Source organism: Orbicella franksi, chromosome 2, assembly GCF_964199315.1.
Source record: "Orbicella franksi chromosome 2, jaOrbFran1.1, whole genome shotgun sequence".
NCBI lineage: Eukaryota > Metazoa > Cnidaria > Anthozoa > Scleractinia > Merulinidae > Orbicella > Orbicella franksi.
In genome coordinates, this window is record NC_138146.1 from 8,992,610 (window position 1) to 9,014,511 (window position 21,902).

The 21,902-nt window shown below is 36.4% G+C and overlaps 1 protein-coding gene across 1 annotated transcript in view; it reads left to right on the forward strand.

Moving 5' to 3' along the window:
• LOC145477957 (eukaryotic translation initiation factor 2-alpha kinase 3-like) overlaps positions 1 to 21,902 on the forward strand; it is a 30,549-nt gene that overhangs the window by 3,010 nt on the left and 5,637 nt on the right. Inside the window, exons 3-19 of the mRNA XM_081455836.1 lie at positions 3,246 to 3,317; positions 4,084 to 4,200; positions 4,832 to 4,968; positions 6,477 to 6,817; positions 8,796 to 9,011; positions 9,490 to 9,649; positions 10,233 to 10,317; positions 10,900 to 10,983; positions 11,519 to 11,574; positions 12,018 to 12,140; positions 13,786 to 13,932; positions 14,360 to 14,451; positions 15,726 to 16,036; positions 17,612 to 17,738; positions 17,983 to 18,146; positions 20,675 to 20,731; positions 21,640 to 21,742. Coding sequence (XP_081311962.1) covers positions 3,246 to 3,317; positions 4,084 to 4,200; positions 4,832 to 4,968; positions 6,477 to 6,817; positions 8,796 to 9,011; positions 9,490 to 9,649; positions 10,233 to 10,317; positions 10,900 to 10,983; positions 11,519 to 11,574; positions 12,018 to 12,140; positions 13,786 to 13,932; positions 14,360 to 14,451; positions 15,726 to 16,036; positions 17,612 to 17,738; positions 17,983 to 18,146; positions 20,675 to 20,731; positions 21,640 to 21,742 — 2,392 coding nt within the window. The remainder of the gene's footprint in view (positions 1 to 3,245; positions 3,318 to 4,083; positions 4,201 to 4,831; positions 4,969 to 6,476; positions 6,818 to 8,795; positions 9,012 to 9,489; positions 9,650 to 10,232; positions 10,318 to 10,899; positions 10,984 to 11,518; positions 11,575 to 12,017; positions 12,141 to 13,785; positions 13,933 to 14,359; positions 14,452 to 15,725; positions 16,037 to 17,611; positions 17,739 to 17,982; positions 18,147 to 20,674; positions 20,732 to 21,639; positions 21,743 to 21,902) is intronic.

Genomic DNA, 21,902 nt, shown 5'->3' on the forward strand with positions numbered 1-21,902 from the left:
CCTTAATTCATATAATGAAGCTTTTACCAAAGGACAATTGTCAATATCTCAAAGGCGTGGCATTATCTGTTTGATACCAAAAGACGACTCCTGCCTTATTGAGCTGTCCAATTGGCGACCGCTAACTCTCTTAAACATTGATTACAAAATCTTGGCAAAAGCAATTGGCCAAAGAATTGAGTCAATACTGTCTTCGATTATACATTCTGATCAAACAGGCTTCATTAAAGGTAGATTCATTGGCCAAAATGTTCAGCTTTTAAATGATATCATGGAATATACAGAGGCTAAAAAACTCCCAGGCATCCTACTTTTTATTGATTTTCGTAAAGCCTTGGACACCATTGAATGGAATTTTATCCACAAAAGTATTGAATTATACAACTTTGGTCCAAATATTACAAAATGGATATCCATTCTTTATAATAATGTTGAAAGTGGCATGATGAATGCGGGTTTCATGACTAATTACTTCTAAGTCTCTCGAGGTGTCCGTCAAGGGTGTCCCCTGAGTCCTCTTTTGTTTGTGTTAGTGGCCGAATTGCTAGCCCTCAAAATACACCAAAACCAACTCTGCCGGGACATTGAACTCCCAAGTGGACAGAACGCTAAGATCTCACAGTTTGTGGATGATACAACCCTGATTCTTGAAGATACCACGTCACTTAGAAATGCCATGAATATAGTTAATTCATTTGGAGTATTGTCTGGTTTGCAATTAAATAAAAAGAAAACAAAAGCCTTGTGGATTGGTGCTTCAAGCAAAAATAAGATAGAGCCTTTAAAATTCCAGTGTCCAAAAGATTCCATAAAATCCCTCGGAACTTACCTTTCCCACGATGCAGCTGCCAACAACAACAATAATTTTTATGTCAAAATAAGGAAAATGGAAATGAAGCTTAATATATGGCGGTCACGGGACCTGACGCTCTTTGGAAGAACTATGCTAGCAAAATCTCTAGGTCTGTCTCAGCTAATCTATACTGCCTCCATGCTTTCTGTCCCAGAAACAGCGATACAGCAAACCCAAAGTAAACTGTTTGCTTTTCTATGGAAGAATAAGAGAGATAAGATCAAGTGACAGGTTCTGTTCCGCCCCTTATCTAAGGGTGGGCTAAGCTTTCCCTGCTTCAGGACTGTTATAAAAGCACTACATCTCAGTTGGATAAGTAGACTCTTAAATAACACCCATGACACCTGGACGGCAATCCCTAATTACTACTTCAATAAACATGGTGGGCTCCTTCTTCTTCTAAACTGTAATTACAGTGACAAGAAATTAGACAGAAAAATCCCTCTCTTTTATCGAGAACTCCTTGATCCCTTTCAAGAACTGCGTAGCAATTACAAAGATCCCTTGAAACGCGAATTCATTTTGTGGAACAACAGAGATACACTCTGTATAACTATAGAAAACAAATCGGTCTTTTGGAAGGCGTGGCGGGATAGTAATGTTCTTTTTGTGCAAGACTTGCTGAACAATCAAGGTAATTATCTTTCACCACAAGAATTCAGCGATAAATATAACATCAAAGTTAACTTTCTGCAATACTACCAAATCACCCCAGCTATTCCCGCTTATCTCAAAAGTTACGCATCAGTTCATATGGACCTTGGGGATCTGAATTCAATTTGCGAAAACTTCGATTTCCAACTATCTGAAGATATCACTCTCAATTTAAAGAGAACTTTCTGCAAGCAGTTTTATAAACTTTTTGTAGAGGAAATCAAAACAGAACCTACTGCTATTAAATCATGGTGGAAAAATTGTCCTGAAGTTGCTGTCAATTGGGTGAACTGTATCCAAAACAATTATAAAGTCACTCAGGATAATAAGTTAAGACAATTCTATTTCAAGTTGCTGCACCGAATACTAGTTACTAATAAAGAACTTAATTGATTTGGAATAACTGACTGTGCCAAATGTGTTCTGTGCGGTGAAAATGACTCTATTGAACATGCATTCTTTGATTGTCAATCTCTCTTGAAATTATGTGACGAGTGTCTTCAATGGTTCAATAGTTTACACCAAATCAATGTCAGCCTAACCTCGCCACAATGCTTTCTCAATTTACCAACACCAAACACCAATCTTTCTGATAACCAAACAAAGGATTTGCATCTTCTTCTGTTATATGCAAAGCAATACCACTATGCTTGCAAAACAATGCAAAAGAAACAAGATACTTCTGAATTCATATCTAAATTTATTATCCAGCTTGAAATAGACAAATGACTTGATGTGACTATGTTGCCCTTTCCCCCAGCTAGACACATTTTTACAAAGCTAGAGAGACATATTGTTTGTAATATTTACTACTGTATACATTATCGACTATTTTTCATTAGAATATTATCAGTTGTAACAATCCTCTTTTTTGCACTACTTTTGTAATTTGTTGCAATGTTGTAATATGTTTGTATCAAAAAAAAAAAAAGTTTGGGAATTTCTGGCAATAAGCCAGCTGATAAGTCTTCTCTTCAGGACCAGGATAAACAGCAGATAAATTTCTTCGTAATACGTTTCTCTGAGAAGTGTTCTGATCAGCTTGTCGCAACAGTCGTTCTAGAAGTTCTCGAATTCCAATTCCTGATGGTTTTGGGATCTCTCCTACTGTCACTGCAGCTTTGTAAGATCCTCATGCAATTTGTGACATTTAGGATTTTGTCAGGACACCTTGAATCTGTTTTACATTACCCATGGCAGCAGTGTTTGCTTTCTAACATTATTTGTTAAGCTGACCAAAAACCTAGACCACCAGTCTTTCCTTTTTTGCCTAATTTTCTGGTCTAGAAGGCAACACACTCATACAAAACCTTCTACCAGACTGTAATTCTTGCATAAGTCATATAGGGGGTCTTCTGGTGATGTAATCTATCTTTAGAAACTGTGTGGGATGCTATTCCAGTTGACCAACAGGACAACTTTTCTAACCTAGGTTCACATGCGACAACCTTCCCATATCAAGGAGGCTCAACAGGATTTACAGGGGTGTAGTTGTGGTTTACTTGCAAAATGCACAAGGTGTCACAAAATGGATTTAGATTTTTCAAGGTTGCATAAATGTGCAACTTTGAAAATCCAGAGCCCAGACACGTGTCATCCTGTGTACAAATTATGTTTGTTTAATAGTCCCAATATTTTTATACTTAGCATATTTACCAATTTGGTATGTGTAAAGAAGAAATTACCATGAAAAATAGCTATTTTGCTCTGACCATGTGAAACCTTTCTATTTGAGCAGATGGCAAAGCATGTGGGCTTGATCCCATCATTAGATGGTGGATTGTATCAAGTCAATGGAGACAAAGTTGAGGTAAGCGCAAAGAAAGGTTTAATGAGAATGGACTCTTACTAGGTAACAATGAGCTCTAGTTATGTATATGATCTTATGATCAATGGACATGGTAAATATGAGACACAGGTTAAATTTATGTAACTTTAAGCAGTAGATCAGTAGATGTCTTCGATATTTTTTGCATGTCTTTTTCCATCAGCCAGGAAATGATAACTGCAAATAATGTTCCTGTTATTAATAATAATGTCCTGTTAACCAAGATCAAAGGCTGTACTGGAAAAATACTACCCCAAGAACTAGGCACCATTAACCTCATCTTGTTTAGTGCATATGTATACAAAACAAAAAATGCAAACCTTTTTTATGCATAACATGCAAAGCTAGTACAAAGAGTAAGCAATGACTGTCTGAGAGCCAAAGCAGAATAAAAAAATCCATGTAGCCTGACATAGGCTATATTTGCAGGCTATATGTGTACACATAAACAGGTTAGATATATTGTACAAGTCAGCTGCAAACAAAAATCAATATGCACAAGTGTCAGGGAAGGTGTGTAACTGCACCAAAATTCACATGTTACATATTAGTTACTCCCCTTAGGTAAGTCAACATTTTATGTTCAAGATTCTTGCAGCTGATATGATTTCGAAGTTATGCCTTGTACTCACTAGCATATGTGATAAAAGGGAAAGGGAAAAGTAAACAAAATAACATTTATTGGATAGACTAATTTTGTTTGATAGCAGTGTTAGAGAGATTAATGTGTTGTTGTTAATACCTTTAGCCTATCCCCTTCACTGCTGACACACTTCTTGGCTCATTCTTCAAGCTGCCTGATGGTTCAGTTTTAGTTGGCGGCAAACAAGCCACTACTTGTGGTCTTAATCCATACTCTGGAAAGGTCAGTTATTTTTTTGATATCCAATTATTTTAGGCAATATTTACCAAGTGATTGTGGTAAAATTGTAGGTTTACGGTCATGATGATTGCATTTTGAAAAGTTATACACAAGATTATGGGCCAAGATGTTTATAAACAAGTACCAGTATCAAGCGTGGTAAAACCATTGTTTGTAATTCATTTTGTTTTTGACAATATGAGAGCAGAATATTTTAGTGTAGGTAATTGAAGCAGTTTGTACATGCATTTCTTAAACAATTTATTAAACCCCACAATTGTGACATGCAGCTGCTACTTTAAATATATTGTACAAATAATAATGAAAAGGTTGGTCAAATACCATGTGAATTGCAAAATTTACGTGAGTTTTTTTCCTTGAAGGTTCTTGATTATACACTTTCCATGAGAAACAGACCTAATTAGCTAATTAGCTAATTAATAAATTCATATTCACCTTGGGCAGAAAATAACAAAAGAAAATCCTTAGTTAAAATAATATATATTTTTTTTTCATTACATGGGATTGGACATATTAATCTGACTCTGTAATGTCAGTCCTTTTTTAAAAAAAAAATACTCTGACTACACTGTACATGTAGATTAACAACTAGAGATGGGTTTGTTTTGTACAGGTACGTTACATCTGTTCTGCTGATGGTTGTCAACTCACAGAGCCTGATGAGCATCACGTCCAAGATGGTGACGTCCTTGTGCTCAAAAGAATACAGCAGACCATCCGGGCTGTTGATCAGAGATCAGGAGTAGAAAGGTACAATCGTGCCTGTAGTCTTTGCTGTTTCTTACAGTTATGTCGACTTATTCAGTCCTTCTGTGAAAAAAGTGTAAAACTGCCCATGGGTTAAAACTGAATATTAAAATAATTTATCATATAAACACCAGTGAAATACCAGGATTTTTCCTTTTACTAAAAAGTCACATCTTCATCGCGTGCATTGACAATACTATTTTTATCTTTCACACTGTGAAGATATCATTCCTTTTTGATAACATTTTTCTTTTGTCCCTTTAAATGAGATTTTACTGTCACGCTAGTAAAATATAGTTAGTGGAGCGAGACATATGTTCTCAATGAGCCCTTCATGGCAGCATCACTTTCTATAGAGCTATTGAACAGTTGTATTCCAAAGGTCAGGAAACTGTAAGTTTTATTGTTGCTAAACCTAAAACATTGTAGCTTTGTTACCTTCAGAACATTATAACGAACCATAGCATTGGTGCAGAGCATTAAAGCATTATTCATGTTTAAGATGTTGCACATGCTAGGGTAAGCTGTTCGGTAGTACAGCCTTTTCTTCTGGCTTACCAACAGATGAACGTCTCCATATAAAAGCTCAGACAACTGTTCAGAGTCCATTTTGAGTTCGTCTAAGCAACGTAACTATTACTTATTGTAAATCTATCGTTTAATTTTCCCTCCCTCCCTCCCTTTGGAGACAAGGTTGGTCATATATTCCTGCATAATAAACAAAGGGTCACTCCTGCATGGTGCGGTTTAGTCTGCGCAGCGACTTCCCCCAAGCTTTTCATCACCAATGAACATCGCTTGCTAACCAATACTCTTGTCCAATCCAGCACATGCTGTCTGTCATTCAGCTGGGCTGGGGAGATATCACCGGAAGTCGCGTGGGCTAACCAAATGCAAGGCAGTGTTCCCCCATTAACGCCATCACGAGTTGTTTGTATTTGATTAATAGCTCTGGGTCAATTGCAAGTTGCCATGATTAACTTACTTTCGCCAGGAACAATGACATTAACTACACTTAAATTTGCTGATGTATGATCAAAACATCTTTGGATCTTCTTCAGTTGTCGTCTGGTTGTTGTCTGGCCTTCAGAACAATTTTGCAAAATTTTCAGAAATCTTTGGAAAGTGGCCAGAAATCTTTGGAAAATCATCAAAAACGCCGTCATTAGTATGTTTATATAATAAACAGAATATCATATGCCCACTTGGGGATACAAATTTTATCTTCTCGTGTTCAACTCAATATCTCAGATATCGAGTTGAACACTCGAAGATAAAATTCGTATCCACTCGCGGGCATGTACTATCCTCTATATCTTATTTTTACATTTTGTTATCAAATGACAGAAAATGTACCTATAAGTTTACCATGGTGACCTTAATTAAAAATTTTCCTTTTGCATAAATTTCTGTTGATGAAGAGGTTAAAGAATAACAATATATATGCTGTACAAAATCAAAGAACTCCCTTTGATTGGCTATGTACATAGATACTGTACTTATTCTTTCAGATGGAATTTCTCTGTTGGACAACATGATGTGAGTTTTTTAGAAGCTGTTTTAGAGAAGAATGGCAATGGTCACTGCTCTGTTGAAGATGACACTGTATTTACAGATTGGAGTCTGCAGGTGTCCATCTCCAGTGGTCTTGTAGCTGCTGTCAACACTCAGAGCTCAACAGAAACTGGAGTTGTATTATGGAGCCACCAGTTTGATTCCCCCATAGCAGCTGTTTGGAGGTTGAATGAAGGTCTTGTTCAGCCAGTGACGCTGCTTACTAAGGATGTGATGCCTGAGTTAGCTCGTTCTTCTACCCAAGGAGAGGTTCCACAGGGGCCAGTAATGTACATAGGTAAGAAATTGTCTTAAGTTTTAATTAATAATTAAGTATTTGTTGTTTAAGAAGCATTGTCATTAGTTACATTGTACTGCTTTGCGTGAAGGCATGACTGTATTCAGATTGTTGGTTTATTCATTTTTAATTAGTCCTTTTCAACCTGGAACTAGTAGTGGGAATCGGTTGACATTTCACAATCGATCATCGGAAATAATTGGATTGCCCCAACCGATCGATCATCGATTATAATTGGAAAAATCTACCAATAGGCATTCCATGTATTTTTCACCTACATAGAAGTCAAAGTGATAGCTTGACGTTTTTAAACTGTTTTTAATGTTATTACAACTTATTAGTAATCATTTTGATTTCAACTTTCAAGTGAGACTGACACGAAATCAACAAAACACACGTGCCACAAACCTTTGTTGGCGTATTGCTTTCTGCAGAGCCTACAGATTACCTTCGTCATATCCAAGTTTTCCTTTGATTTGGGCCCTTCCTTCACGTGATAAAAACCAAAATATTCCCACACTTTTGACCTGGCGTTTTTCCAGGATAACGACAGATCTCCAACTCAGCCATTTTAGCTACCATGTTGGACTCGTCAGCAACATGTAAGCAAGGCAGGTCTGAGAGAGGACCCTGCGAATTAATTTGAGGCGACATTTCACTGCGATGTTGTTTCTTAATACCTTTCATTTGCTAGTGATAGTAGTGATACTACAAACGCGAAACAGTGAGCTTGTAATTTATGTTTTGGTTCAGTTGTTTATGAAATACAAAGCAGTTTAGCATGCCACATCTTTCAAATAAACATGGTGTATTTGAAGTTACAACAACACATTTTTAATTTTTTCGCAACAATCGATTATGAAAAACACGTAATCGATTGTCGCGTCACTTGAACTTTTCGATCAACTTTCGATTATAATTATATAGCAGTCAGTTAATTCAGTATTTTCAGCACAACTATTATATATTATCCTTTAATTTCTGAAAACTGTCCAATCTGGGATTTAATTTGGACAGTTTTCAATAAGGACTTTGAGTAAAACACAGAAACTGTCCAATTTGGGAAAAAATAGGCCAGTTTGTCTCAGTCAATGAAATTAAGCTATTAACCTTCCGAAGATTATCGAAGGCCACACGAAACCTTCCGAAGATTTCCGAAGATCACCCGAACACTCCTGAAGATTTCCGAAGATCCCCCGAACACTTCCGAAGATTTCTGAAGATCACCCGAACAATTCCAAAGACTTCCGAAGATCACCCAAACACTTCCAAAGATTTCCAAATATCACCCAAACTTCTCCAAAGATTCCCAAAGATCACTTGAGTACTTCCGAAGATCACCCGAACGCTTCCGAAGATTTCCGCAGATCACCCGAACACTTCCTAGGATTTCCGAGACTTGTGACAATCTCCAGCGATCTCCATAGATCACGGGATATTTTTGAAGCTTTCCCAAGTTTCGGAAGATCGAGGGCCCAGTCTGTTTTTCTTCAGAGACAGTTACTGCAGTTTTCCTTGCAAAGCTGTATTACCTCACGAGCTATATAATTAATAAGTAACAGGACTACATGCTTGTCCAATTAGGAAATAATTGGATTCAAAAAGTTCTTCTGATAGCCAAATTGGTCTTGGCCTGCGGCCTCATCCGATTTTGGCTGTCCTCGGAATTTTTTTCATCCAAGTATTTCCAAAGTGGACAGCATGTAGTCCTATTACATATACTAATCGATCATTGGCCCAGAACTACCTGGAACATCTGTAGTACTTAAAATTCTTGAGAACAGAATGTGATAAATATGCGACACAACTTGGAACGGTCTTGAGATGTCACTGACTTCAATAATTTTATTAGGCTGAAACATGTTTATATACATTAAGTAAATGTAATTTTGGTATACTGTAGCATGCTCACAAAAACAAAGTTTGTAAGTAATTTTTATTTGGCATTATATATTATATTTGTTTGGCTGCATTCCAGGGAAACATGAAGGTCAGGTTTACATTCAAACCTCAGAACCATTTAATCCTGCTCAGGAAAACTTAGCAGCAAGAATTGATGATGTGAGTGGTAATGCTGTGGCACAGAGGCCAAGGCAGATAACTTGGAGGCCATACTTAACAAGTTCACCATCACGAACACCCACTGTAGTCACAAAAGACTTAGCTGTGTGGAATCCTATGGAATATCCTTTTGGTAAGCTCCATGAGATGTTAGTAGCCACTAAGCCTAGAAAACAAATTGTAGTCTAAAGCTACATGAATCTTCATCCCATTTCTTTTTTTGTACAATGAGCGACAATAAACAGCAATTTTGCAAGACTATCATATGGCAAGTCTGATTTTTTTTTTGTACATTTGACTTAGCAAAAGATCTCCAGAATAATTTAAGGTGGCATTTCATGCTCTTCAATAAAATTTGATGTGAGATCTCACATTACAGTTAAGTGTGATAGCTGGCAAGAATGTTCATTAACAAAAAACAAACAATATTCTGCTTTTAGTGATTAATAAGAAGTTTTTCCTACAGATCTGCTACTTGAATTTGCAAGCAAATTAATGTGAAATATGTACCTGTATGACATGTGTTGAGAATTATTTCCTGAGTACATACATGTAATGAGATGCATTGTATAAATCAAAATTGATTATCATAATGGCTTGTTGATTTGTAGACAATGGTTATTACCTTTATGGTGAGGTGATGCCAGTGATTCCACCACACAACAAAGATAAACAATTGCTTCCCGTGGATTCTGAAGATGCTTTGATGAAAGATAAGAATAATGATTCTGGAACAATTTTGGACAATCAGGCTGAGTCTTCAATATGGTGGTAAGAATGATCAGTAAATAATTAGTTTACTTGTTATGAAGAGAAAAAATATTGAAAGTCAACTTACAACACAAGAGACTGGATAATGGATAGGGTAAGAAAGTTGCACTGGGTTAAGAGCATGACATAATAGTTTAAAACACTTTTGTTCAAGAAATAGAGACTCCTAGCTAGTCCTTATACTGTACTTCTCTTCAAATTTGTTTGTTAATGGTTGACTTGTCATGCATGTTACCAAATAAAGAAATATTATTTATTACCAGTTACTGAAAATAACATAACAAAGAATAGGTTTTGGAAACCACATGTAAATATATGGACCTATGCTAGCATATGTTAGAAAAACATGCTAGCACATTTCCTGACATTTAAATTGTGCAAGATACAGTAGTGTGATGTTTTCTTATATCTGAGCTTTACTGTCGGTAATATCAATGTGGCAAACACTATCCATGCAAGTCATGTAGAACTCTGTTAGTAAGAATTATTTCATGTGCAAGAAGTAGTCGTATGCAATGTTTTCCAATGTGCTGCAAGTAAATGACATGTAACTTACTGATGATCAATATTTTCTCCCTGTAAGGCATGGTGCTGTTTTTGTGACTGTTGCTGTGGCTGTTGTGGTGCAGTTCATGATTCATTTCCTCCGTGGACAAAACAAAGAAAATGTGAGTTTGGGTCATGTTAGACTAATTCTTGCTTTTTCAATTACAGGACATTAATCATCAAAGATTATTTATCTTTAAATATTGATGCACTGTATATTTTGTTAGTGTTTTCAGTTTTTTTTTTTATATTAAGACTAGTTTAATTAAAGCAGACTGATATGCTTAATTTGCTTGGGGTTTAACTGAAAAGTTTACTGTTGAGGACTACACCTCACAGCATACTACTTTTTAATGGCTGTAAAATGAATGAGTATACTAATATATAGCACTTTGAAAAACCTGATGAAAAATGAAAGTGTATTTTAATAATAGTTTATTAGTTGGTAAGTGCTTAATAACTTTTTTTCCTCAACATGTTTGAGGGTAGCACTTATTAAGTGTTCATCAGAGCCCTGTTTCTTTGTCGCTGTAAGTTGTTATAAGTTGTTAGTATTTTACATGACTTATATTAACTGACCCAGGAGCAGTTTTCAGTTTCTTTTTTTCTTATTATGCTGATACTACTTGCCATGGACAAATTGTTCAGGCCTCTGTGAGAAATAATCTGTGCACTTAATCTAAATCTTGTCATGTCCATTTCAGCATGAAGCAATAATGAAATACCAGAGGATGCCTTCAAACACATTAACAGCATGTTCATCTACAGCATCAATAGAAACACTCAAGGTATTAATGAAAATATTTAACTTTCTACATGATTGTATGGACAATCATGTGAGTTCTCTTCTCTTATAGTTAGCATCATTATTAACCACATGGATGCAAAAGAAATATCAATTATTTTATTCTGCTTGATATACTGCTTGGTCATGGGTTGTTGGAATATAATGTTACTGACCGCAGTTACTGACAGAAACTAACTGAGTGAGTCTGTATGCTCAAATTAGGTTAAAATTCCTCTTTAAGCAAGTTACATTGTAAATAATATAGACTTAATTTGTATATAACTTTTTGTTTGACTTCCATTTTGATCATTTGTAGTTCTCTTTTATAAATGACCTGTTGTTTGTAATTACAACCTTTCATTTCAAACCATACTTTGCTTTGACAATGAGGATCACCCAACATTATTAAAACATTGTAAGTTTTTATGCTGTAGTGTTAAACATTCTATCACAGATTTATTGTCAAGTGTTTTTTTGTCCAAAACATCATATAGTTTTTTGTTTTTTTTTGACATAATGGTGTTTTGTTTTTACAGGAATCCTCTACACCAAGCTCCCCTGATTTAACCCTATCAAATTCTTTTGTCTCAAGGTAAATGTGTGAAATAACTTTGAATCTTTATTCAATGGAAGTGAGTAGTAAACAGGAATTTTGCCAGCAGAGACAATGGCCTTGGATGTTGTTGTGCTAAACACAGGCTATTGTGTATATTTTTAGTACCTCTTGTCATGTGCTATGAAATAAATTTTATAATAATGAAAGAAGCAAGAGCTCCTTGAGGTAATTCTAGCTTCACAATGATGTACATGTGCTCCCAGCTTCATGGGTGCAGCCAGCTACATGTACATGTAAATACCACAAAATAAATACTAATGTAAGGCATGGACCAGTACCATAACATGAATTGTATTAAACATAGTTGCCACTTTATGCTGAGTCAAGTATGTTGGATAGAATCAAACTTGATAAAATTATACTAGAGGCGTGTAAAAGTATTGACAGTGTGATGAATTACAGTATGTTGCACTTGACAGATATTTAACTGACTTTGAACATGAACTGTGCCTTGGCAAAGGTGGCTTTGGTCTGGTGTTTCAAGCTAAGAACAAGGTGGATGACTGTAAATATGCCATCAAGAGAATCCGCTTACCAAACTGGTGAGAACTGTTGATATATCCATACTAAGCTGTTATTGTTCAGACTGGTGTCCATATAGGCCCTTTGCAGCTGGGGTCACATGACCAAATTTTCCTAGAAAATTATTATATTATGGGCTATAACTTGAGGTGGCCGAACACAGTTTTCGCGCGCGCTTTTGCTGATGCAATTGAGCGCGCGCACAGGGATTGCAAAAACAAACATGCCGTCAATAGAGCGATCATTTTATTTACTCAACACCCGCACTATCTGTGCTATTTTTCTCTATTATTGAACGCAGTGCGTTATTGATGGCTTTAGTCTTTTATTACAAAGATATGTTAGAAAAGGTAACGACGCAAAGAACCCAGCAATTCTCGGCTTTTTCTTTGTCACCGAAAGAACCCAGTTAAATGCAGCGCATGCGCAGTTGCTCGAAAAATTGAGACCAATTGCTTTTGCAGAAACTTGCCGATTTCTGACGATCCAGTCGTTAGAATTTCAAGAAATTTGGCAAAAAAATAGTTCAGAAACCACGTGAATGATCTATCGCAAAAAATCTGAATTTTGACATAGGCAATTTTTAATAATACAGAACATGCAGTGAAAACGATTTACGGCGAATTACGAAAATTGCCTATGTCAAAATTTTATTAGAACAGTGTTGACAGAAGGGATTTAATGTCAATTCGTAGTGGGCAAATGATGAAAAAAATCTAACGACTGGATTTCTTTTAAATAAACAAAAACCATTTTTTAAGCCTTGCTTTTAACCAGCCCCTTTGCCATGGCAACAGCACACACCTTAGCCAAAATGCGAGAATAAACTTTTCTGTGATTAACCTTGACTCTTGCAAAAAACGGGCGCCAAAGCATAAATAGCTTAAAAGAAATGGTGAATTAGGCATAGGCTCTTGAAAACTGTGTTTGGCCACCTTTAAAATGCCAGAAATGGAAAGAGCGCATCGAAAATACCAAAATGGCCAAGTTTGATGCCCCTGGAATTAAAGAGAAAGTTTGTACAACAGTTTGAATTTTCGGAAAATTTAGAGGGTTTGTGTGGAAAATGTTGCTGGAGATGAAGTTCTTGCTCTCCAACGACGTTTCCATACAAATCTTCTTATTGTTTTAAAAATTCAGACTGTCATAAAATCTCATTCTTTAATGATGGGGGCCTCAAATTTGGCCATTTTGATATTTTCGACATACTTTTTCCATTTCTGGCATTCGTTAAGTTATAGCCCATGATTTTATGAAAAGTAGGTCATGTGATGGCTTAGCTGCAAAGGGCCTATTGCATTGGAGAAATATTGGTTGTTGAGTTCCTTTTTGGCAAGCTTTAATGGACTGAGAGATAAGGGAATAAATTAGAAATTATTAACATTCCAGTAATGTACAGGTGATTGACAACATAATGAGGGTAGTTATGGAGTCATGATTATGTTCTGTCCATCACATCATGTACAGTGATATTAGTACTTTCACCTCCAGCAAAGAGAAAGTATATGGGAGTACAATGGATAAATACAGTAGGCTAAATATTGGGTAGTGGGTGTTGTATTTGGAAGCCTTTCAAACTATTTTGCTTTTTCTTACAACACATCTTTGCATCATGATATATTGCAGCCTTTAAGATAAGTAACCAAATAATATCTCTTTCCTAAGTGATGACGCTTTAGAAAAAGTGAGGCGTGAAGTTAGGGCATTGGCTAAGCTTGAGCATCCTGGCATAGTACGGTATTACAACTCCTGGTTTGAGGCACCACCGGTCGGATGGCAGGAAGAACTTGATGCAAAAATGTATGAACAAGGGTAAGAGAGATCTGGTAAAAGTAATTTATCACATGCCCTAGTCTCTTGTCATATCTGATCTGATACAGCATACAACTTACTATGACATGATGGCTTGCAAAACATTGCATGGAATTGGTTGCCTCATCAAGTGTCAAATGAGCTAGTATAGGTCATTTGGGGTTTCTAGGCCATCTGTTCATATATTTCTTATTTAAACTTGGGCCAAGAGATTCACTGTGAAAGTAAACAGCTTTTCCAAGAACAGTACATAAGGCCAGTGACCAGTGATCTAGATCACTGAGCTGTGTGTCTGGGATAAATCTTCACCTAATTTATGTCCATGATAGGAGCCTTCAGTATCTAGTTTTTTTAATCGTATACACAAAATAATAATATATACCATCTGATGATTATATTGTTTATTGGTTTGTTTGGAATATTAAAGGACATTCTGTGGATTGCTGTCAGAAGCATCGTCATTTGGGTCAGGGATTGTAATGAATGCATCACCTGCTGATGGACTGTACAAGCTAAATGGTGAGGCTAACTGTGACAGTAATTCATGTGAATGCTTCATTGTGTTTGTAGAAATGTGATGATCACAAGAGACGGGCGGACTGACGTCATTAGGCAAGCTGATGAATGTCTCCCATCTGATTTCTGATTGAGGAAGCAGTTTGCAGTTGTTTTGATTCTTGAGTGCATTTCAAATTTTATGACTAAAAACTGTACAACGATAACTTAAGTTGTGTTTATTATTTTAAATAGAATATTATTGTCTTCTTGTGAGGAATGTTGCCGTAAATTGAAAGATTGTGTTATTGCAAACACAATTTATAAATGCTTTGGCCAATTTGCTTTGTTCAGTTTACATATTATTTAACAATTTTTGGATGAACAAATTGTGATTTGTCAGTGGCAAGCAGATCAGTTATTTTGCAAAGCCAAAGGCTGGGGCAAATACCGTAGAATTCTGAAATTAACGGCCCCTGTTACTTACAGAATTAGAAGGCAAAGGAGGCTGCTACTTTCGGGTGGCTGTTACTTACAGGTAGCCTTAACTTTCAGATGGTTAAAAACGTTATCCAGTAACAGTCGTTTCTGACAGAGGGGATGGGTAACAAAAGAAATTAAACGTTCCTTTTGTGTAAGTTTCTGACTACCCACATAAACAAACCAGACTGTCTAAACAAACAAAGGCCTTAAACCAGTTGATACTGTAGGGCGAATCGAAAGAATAATGATCACATTATATTGCAATGCAACTGATTACCCTATGCCTACAGTATTTATATAATTTGACTCTGCTGCTAGACAAGCATAGTTTATAAATCATAGTTTAAAGAAAAATTCAGTCAAGTTCGGAATAAACAGTTAAAAGCACAGATAGCTCTTCAAGTCAGCATTCAGTCCTCCAGTCAGGCTGTTCCATCTGCATGACCCGCAGTTGAGAACAGAGACTTTCTCTTTTCGTGACCTCTTCAAAGGGTCGCTACTTTCGGGTGGGCCGCTACTTTCAGGGGGACCATTACTTTCAGGGTTCAATAGGAAGGGAAAAAATAACGTTACTTTTGAGGAGCCGTTATTTTCAGGGGGGGCGTTACTTTCGGAATTTTACGGTAACTGATCTGCGCGATACTGACAAATTACAATATTTTACAATAACCGTGTTCAGTAATAAATTATTGTTTTATTATTTGATCACCAAGTCTCAAGTTTATCATTCATTACCAACTGAGTCAACCAATCACTGGTAAATTTCCTCCCAGTAGATGACAACACAACTGAAATGTTTAATCTACAATATACAGGTTTAGAACAGGAAAACAGTGGCAGAAGGAGAAAGAAATCAAGTACCAGCAGCCGATCCAGGCATTCCTCATGTAACTCTAATCTGGATGAGGACTGTGAGAGAATTAATGGAGACGTAATTAATATTCATCAGTTAGAGAATGAAGTCTTATTAGATGTACATGAAATCAGTGACTCATTCAGCATAGAATTTGCTTCATCGAGCAACAAAGGGTTGACACCACCCAAAAATGGATTTCACTTCAATGTTGTGGAAGACAGTGCATCTAACAGTATTGTCTTTAGACATTCTGACTCAAGTGAAAACAAGGTAGGTGTGAGCTTTTATCTTGCAATGATATCTAAAGGATGATTGACTTGTTATGGCCAACCATGTGTATTTCAGTTAAAGACACTGATTGTATGGCAATACAGTCTGTAGCTGGGGAGATGCGGTGGCCTCGTGGTTAGTGCGTTCGTCTCCGGATCAAGCGGTCCGGGTTCGAGCCCTGGCCGGGGACATTGTGTTGTGTTCTTGGGCAAGACACTTTACTCTCACAGTGCCTCTCTCCACCCAGGTGTGTAAATGGGTACTGGCGAACTTAATGCTGGGGGTAACCCTGCGATGGACTAGCATCCCATCCAGGGGGGAGTAGAAATACTCCTAGTTGATTCGTGCTACAGAAACCAGGGTAAGCTCCAGCCTGATAGACCACTTGGCTGGTATGCAGACTTTACCTTTTTACCTTTACAGTCTGTGGCTAGGCTAACGTATCGGAGGGATTTAACTGTATTTAACAAGGTGGCAGTGTTATAGAAGTGATATTAAGGCAAGATTTTGAAGCACACTTTGTGCTAATGCTTTAGACTTATCCTACATTGTACACTTCCAGTAAATGTAGACAAGATTTTCTCCCTTGAATAGTGAGAACTTTTTGAACAACACTGTCACAACTCTATAAAATCCAATAACAAGGTCTCTGCAACACCAAACAATTATGCCCGTATTTAAGTCAATACATACAATATTGTTATATAGCTGGAATTTAGTTGAATCTATTGTACAGTCTTAATTTATGGTCAGGTGGTAATGGCATAATCTAAATGTCACCTGGCAGGCAAGTGCTTTGCACTTGCCCAATTTTAAATTTACTTCTGTGATTTCTCCCTGAATTATAGTACTTCACTCAGTCTGGACAGTTTCTATAAGTACTGTAATTGTTGGTTTCTTGGGGGACAGTTAGTTTTGTTTTCTCTAGGAGATTCTCAGGAAAACAAATCTGTTTCCCTTGGGACCAGTAAGTGCATAGTGTTGACTAAACAAAGTGGTACTATAATTATGATTATAATAGTTATTAATAATAATATTTCATAAAGTGTTCTCTCACGCTGGTTGTGTAAAAACTACCTTATTACATGAAATTTTTGTTACATGTTTACATGTATTTTGCGATTTTGAGGTGCACATATTTCGTAACACTTAAATTCCGTGATTTTGCATTTTCAAGTAACACATGATTTATTTCCTTAGCAGTATTACTTAAACATGTCCGATTTTTATCAATGGTACAATAACATCAAAATTAACAAAAATGCAATGGCTGGACTATAATTATTTGAACAGTAACTAATCTGAGTAACTTAATTTTCACGTCATGTTATGTTCATGACACTAACTATTTACGTCATTTTTTTAAATCGAGAAATTTGCAAAATTAATGTCACAAAACTTTCTTGTAATAAGGTAGTCAGGTGCTCAACATTGTCTTTGTTTGTCTTGATTACATGTGTGAAAGTGGTTCACTTGGAAATGAGATGAACATGCATTTCTTCAGGTCACCCATAATTTAGTTTGGTTTGAGAAACTTCAGTAAGCAGTGTTAATGTTCTTTTGTTTTGTTATTAGGATGCCAGTGTCAGCTGTGTTGGATCTTTGTCCTCATCTACAAACACAGAAGACTCTGACATGTCTAGGGAAACTGACTCATCAGAGGAACTGTGTCTCACATCTTCACATCACTCCTTACTATCAAGTACGTTAACTTTGGAACATTTTTACCAATTTCTTTTTGTTCAGGCGGTTGTTGTTGTTTATTTATTCTCTCCAAATGTAGCAATTTGCGGGAGAAATTAGGGCCATCAAAATAAGAGTGTCAAATGTTTGCTTAATTATGTGGGACATGTTTCTTTTTATAATGAAATTTATGCAGATTAGGCTTTATAATAGCAGCAACCAAAATTTTTGATAAAAATTAATTCAGAATTTTATTGTTGTAGGAGAAAAACACAACTGCCAGAATAAGTCTTGCAATGCTGATAAGCTGTCAGCTCCATTGTACCTGTTTATACAAATGCAGCTGTGTCAGCAAGAGAGCTTAAAGGACTGGCTTAAAACCAATCAAGAAAGAAACCATGTCTTCTGCTTGACAGTCTTTGAACAGGTGAAGATAAAACCTGCTGCTTAGTGCACTGATGAAAGATGACATTGCTGAGTTCTCTTTCAATGTCCTTAATAAGGAAGCATCTCTGATCACCATGAAGAGATAAATTTACATATATAGTTTTATTTCATAGGTACTGAGATTTACCCACAAAAATCCTCATGATTCACTATGATAGTGAATAAAACTCCTACTGATTCCAAATGTAGCCAATCGGGAGCACGAAGGACAAAATTTCACGGTGAAAAATATTGTTCGTCCAATCAGCAACACAAACAACGAAATTTCACTAATGATGAATGAATGTACTGAAGAGAACGTCAGCCAAGAGCTGTTTTTTTTTTTTGTTTTTTTTGTTTTTTGTAAGATTGCTTGAAAGATTTTTGAAAATGAAGGACAAAGACAGGAAAATTGAAGATATTTATTAAATAAGCTGTTGAGCTGAATGAACACATTAGCCAATTTATCATCTCCATCCACACTAAAGATTGATAGAACAGAGTACGAGCCAACTTCACTTTGAAGTTTAATTGCCAGCTTCGAACGACAGAAAAAGAGCTATTCTACCAGCATAATCAATGACTTGGTCTCTGAGAATGGCTAAAGAAGCAAGGAAAAGGGAATAAACCCATTCCATCGTTAGCTTTGACAAGCAAAGACACTGTGAAGAGTTGAAGGTATTGTACAACAAGGGTTTGCTCGGTATGTGTAGTCCTAAGGCACTTTTAAACATGCTCTGGCTAAACAACACTCTACACTTTGGACTCCATGGGTGCAAAGAACATCATGATATGTGTTGGGGAGATGTAAAGCTACACAAAACGGCAAGCGCAGGGGAGTACTTGGAATTTGGTGAAAGAACGACGAAAACTAGAACTGGATCAGACTACAGCGATGTCAGTGCAGTACCACCAAAAATGTTTGCTACCAACGGACATGAAAGAGATCCTGTTGCATGCAATTTACAAATATTTTGCCAGGAAGAGACCTTGGGAAATTAATCAAGACGATGCTTTAGGCAGACTCGCTCACAACAAAAAGGCTGGTTCAAGTCTGGCACTGTTGGCATTAACAAACTCAACAGTTTAATGAAGACAATGGTTCAGAAGGCAGGAATTGAAAAGACTGAAAACAACAGGGTTCGAAATCACAGCAGCAGAAAGACAGTGATCCAGATATTAAGTGAACATGACATTCCACCCACACAAATATTTGCACACCTATCTGGTCATAAGAATTTGAAGAGCATAGAAAACTACAGCACTGTTTCAACGAAACAACAGGGCCAGGTTGTTCGAAAGCCGGTTAACATTAACCCAGGATTAAACGTTAACTGAAGTTTTATTTTTTGTTGTTGAAAAATGTTTTTCACTTCATATATTTGGTGTAGTTTGAGATCACTACAGCTCAAAACTGAAGGGCAAACAATTTAAACAGAACACCTCACCAAAAAGTTACAAAACTGAAATCAAACTTCTCGCTAATCTGGGGTCAGCTTAATTGGGCTTTGAACAACCAGGCCCAGATGCATAATTATGTCAAAAGTGCTAAGCAGTGTGGCGGCTGGTACCTCAGCTTTGTCCTCATCTCAATCAGCCCATCCATCGTCCTCTGACTCCCAGAATACCGGTAAGCAGTCTATGGCATTGTTCAGTGGAGCTGTTCAAGGTGATAATTCTCCATTCACATCAATATAGTAAATCAGTCTCTGATGCTTGCCACAAATCCGTCAAGGCCCGTAGCAGTAAGATGGAAACGTCTGAAGCCTTTAAAACTGGAAAGTGACTCTGACGATAACTAAATATGGACTTATTTTCATGACATTACATAGTTCATTGGCATGGCTTCCTTTAGTAATAGACATTTGACTTTATTGATATATGCTGAACACAGTAAGTGTCATAAATTTTATAAGCTTTCATTAACTTACTGGTAGTTGTTGTTGAGCGATATTAAACTATTTTTTTTATGCTTTTCATCGCCCCATTTGTGCAATTTGTCTACCAAATACTACACGAAAAAATCTCAGTACCTACGAAATAAACACATTACAGCATGGAAAATGCTTTGTATGATTTTTATTGACTCGTTGATACTTATCAGAAAACTCACTTGTTTGCTGCGTTCACTTGTTTGTTTTCTAGTACTACTCAACTCGTGAATGAAAATTGTATGCTCACGTTTTCCATGAAGTTATCTCTATTCATTTAATTTCTTATTCTAATGAAACATAGTTAACTTCATCCTAATTAAGTTTTAGTAAAGTTAATTTTGATTTCCTTGTATATATTACTTCCTCATACAAGTTTATAATATTTTGTAGTTTGACAGATATTTAGTTTATATGGTAGGTCCACATCAGCTTTTTGGCTGCCTTTTCTCAGACCTTCTTATGATATAAAGCATGCATGATTTTAAACATTGCTCAATCATAATAATATTAGATAACATTTTGTGCAAGTTTGCCCAGTGCAGGCTTTAGTTATAACATGAGTTAATTGTTTTGCATAATTTGAATAAAACTACAGATTCTTTGTGCTGTTGAATACTTTCATGGCAGAGGACTTATGCACAGAGATTTAAAGGTAAACAGTAGTTTAATCAGGGCAATGTCTGTGTAATGTGCATCATTACTCAGCACGATGATAACGCCATTTTTGAAAATTGTACACTGGAACCCTGTTCCTCCTTATAGCAAATCTGAGCTCGTGTGGATAAAATGTTCAAGTTAGGTCCTTTGGAAGTCATTATCTACAGAATGTTCTGTCTATACTTTCAAAATGTGGATCCTCCCTAACCTTGTGTAATTTTTGATGTGCCTGATTAAAAGATTATCATCTTGATTATCATCTTGTTCTAATGCTATTGTCATGAGGCAGAAGTGAGAATTTGTTCATGTTTATTGACATGCCTTTATGTACAATTCTCTAATGTCAAGTTTTATTGCTTGCCAATTGTGCAAACCTGAACATCCTTGCAAGAAAGCTAGAGCAAACTTGCGCGTGGAAATAAGTCACCTTCCATCCCAAGATAACCATCAAGTCCCTTTGATCAAACTCAGAAATGTTTAATAATAACTTTATAATAATTGCATTGTTTGATAAATGATATTAAGTAATCAGAGCTTGACGTTGCCACTGTTGGTTGACAACATTGCAACGGATACCTAAGATTTTTGTGAAAACTGTAGTTTGTATTGTTGGAAAGTGAAGCATATGTAATAGATTTTGGTTAGAAGAAAAAAGGGTATACAACTTTTACATGTGTAAACAAGCTGAAGGAAAATTGACTATGCAAGTGTGCAAGGCCTGAAGGGCTGAAAATGTGTGGTGACTAAATTACTTGTGCTGGCGACTAAATCTGAAAACTTAGGGGCCAGCTGGCCCAAATGTGTTTTCCTGAAAGTCGAGCCCTGGTAATGCACCCATTTAAGCAATTATAGTAATTTTTCAAACGACTGAAATATGCTGTTCCTTTCCTTCTGATTATACAGCCATCCAATATTTTCTTTTCTTTGGATGGATCAGTAAAAGTTGGTGATTTTGGACTGGTTACAGCACACACATCAGAAAATAACATGGACACACCTGTAAAAGGTATGTTGGGAAAATATTGTCACAGTGGTTCCTCTTTAACCCAAATATCAATTGAATTTGAAATACTTGATACTCCATCTTCGTACATTTGTCACATGTGAGGTTTTTGAATGACCTCTATTATAGTGTAATCATGGTTTTAATGAATGCTGTGCTTCCC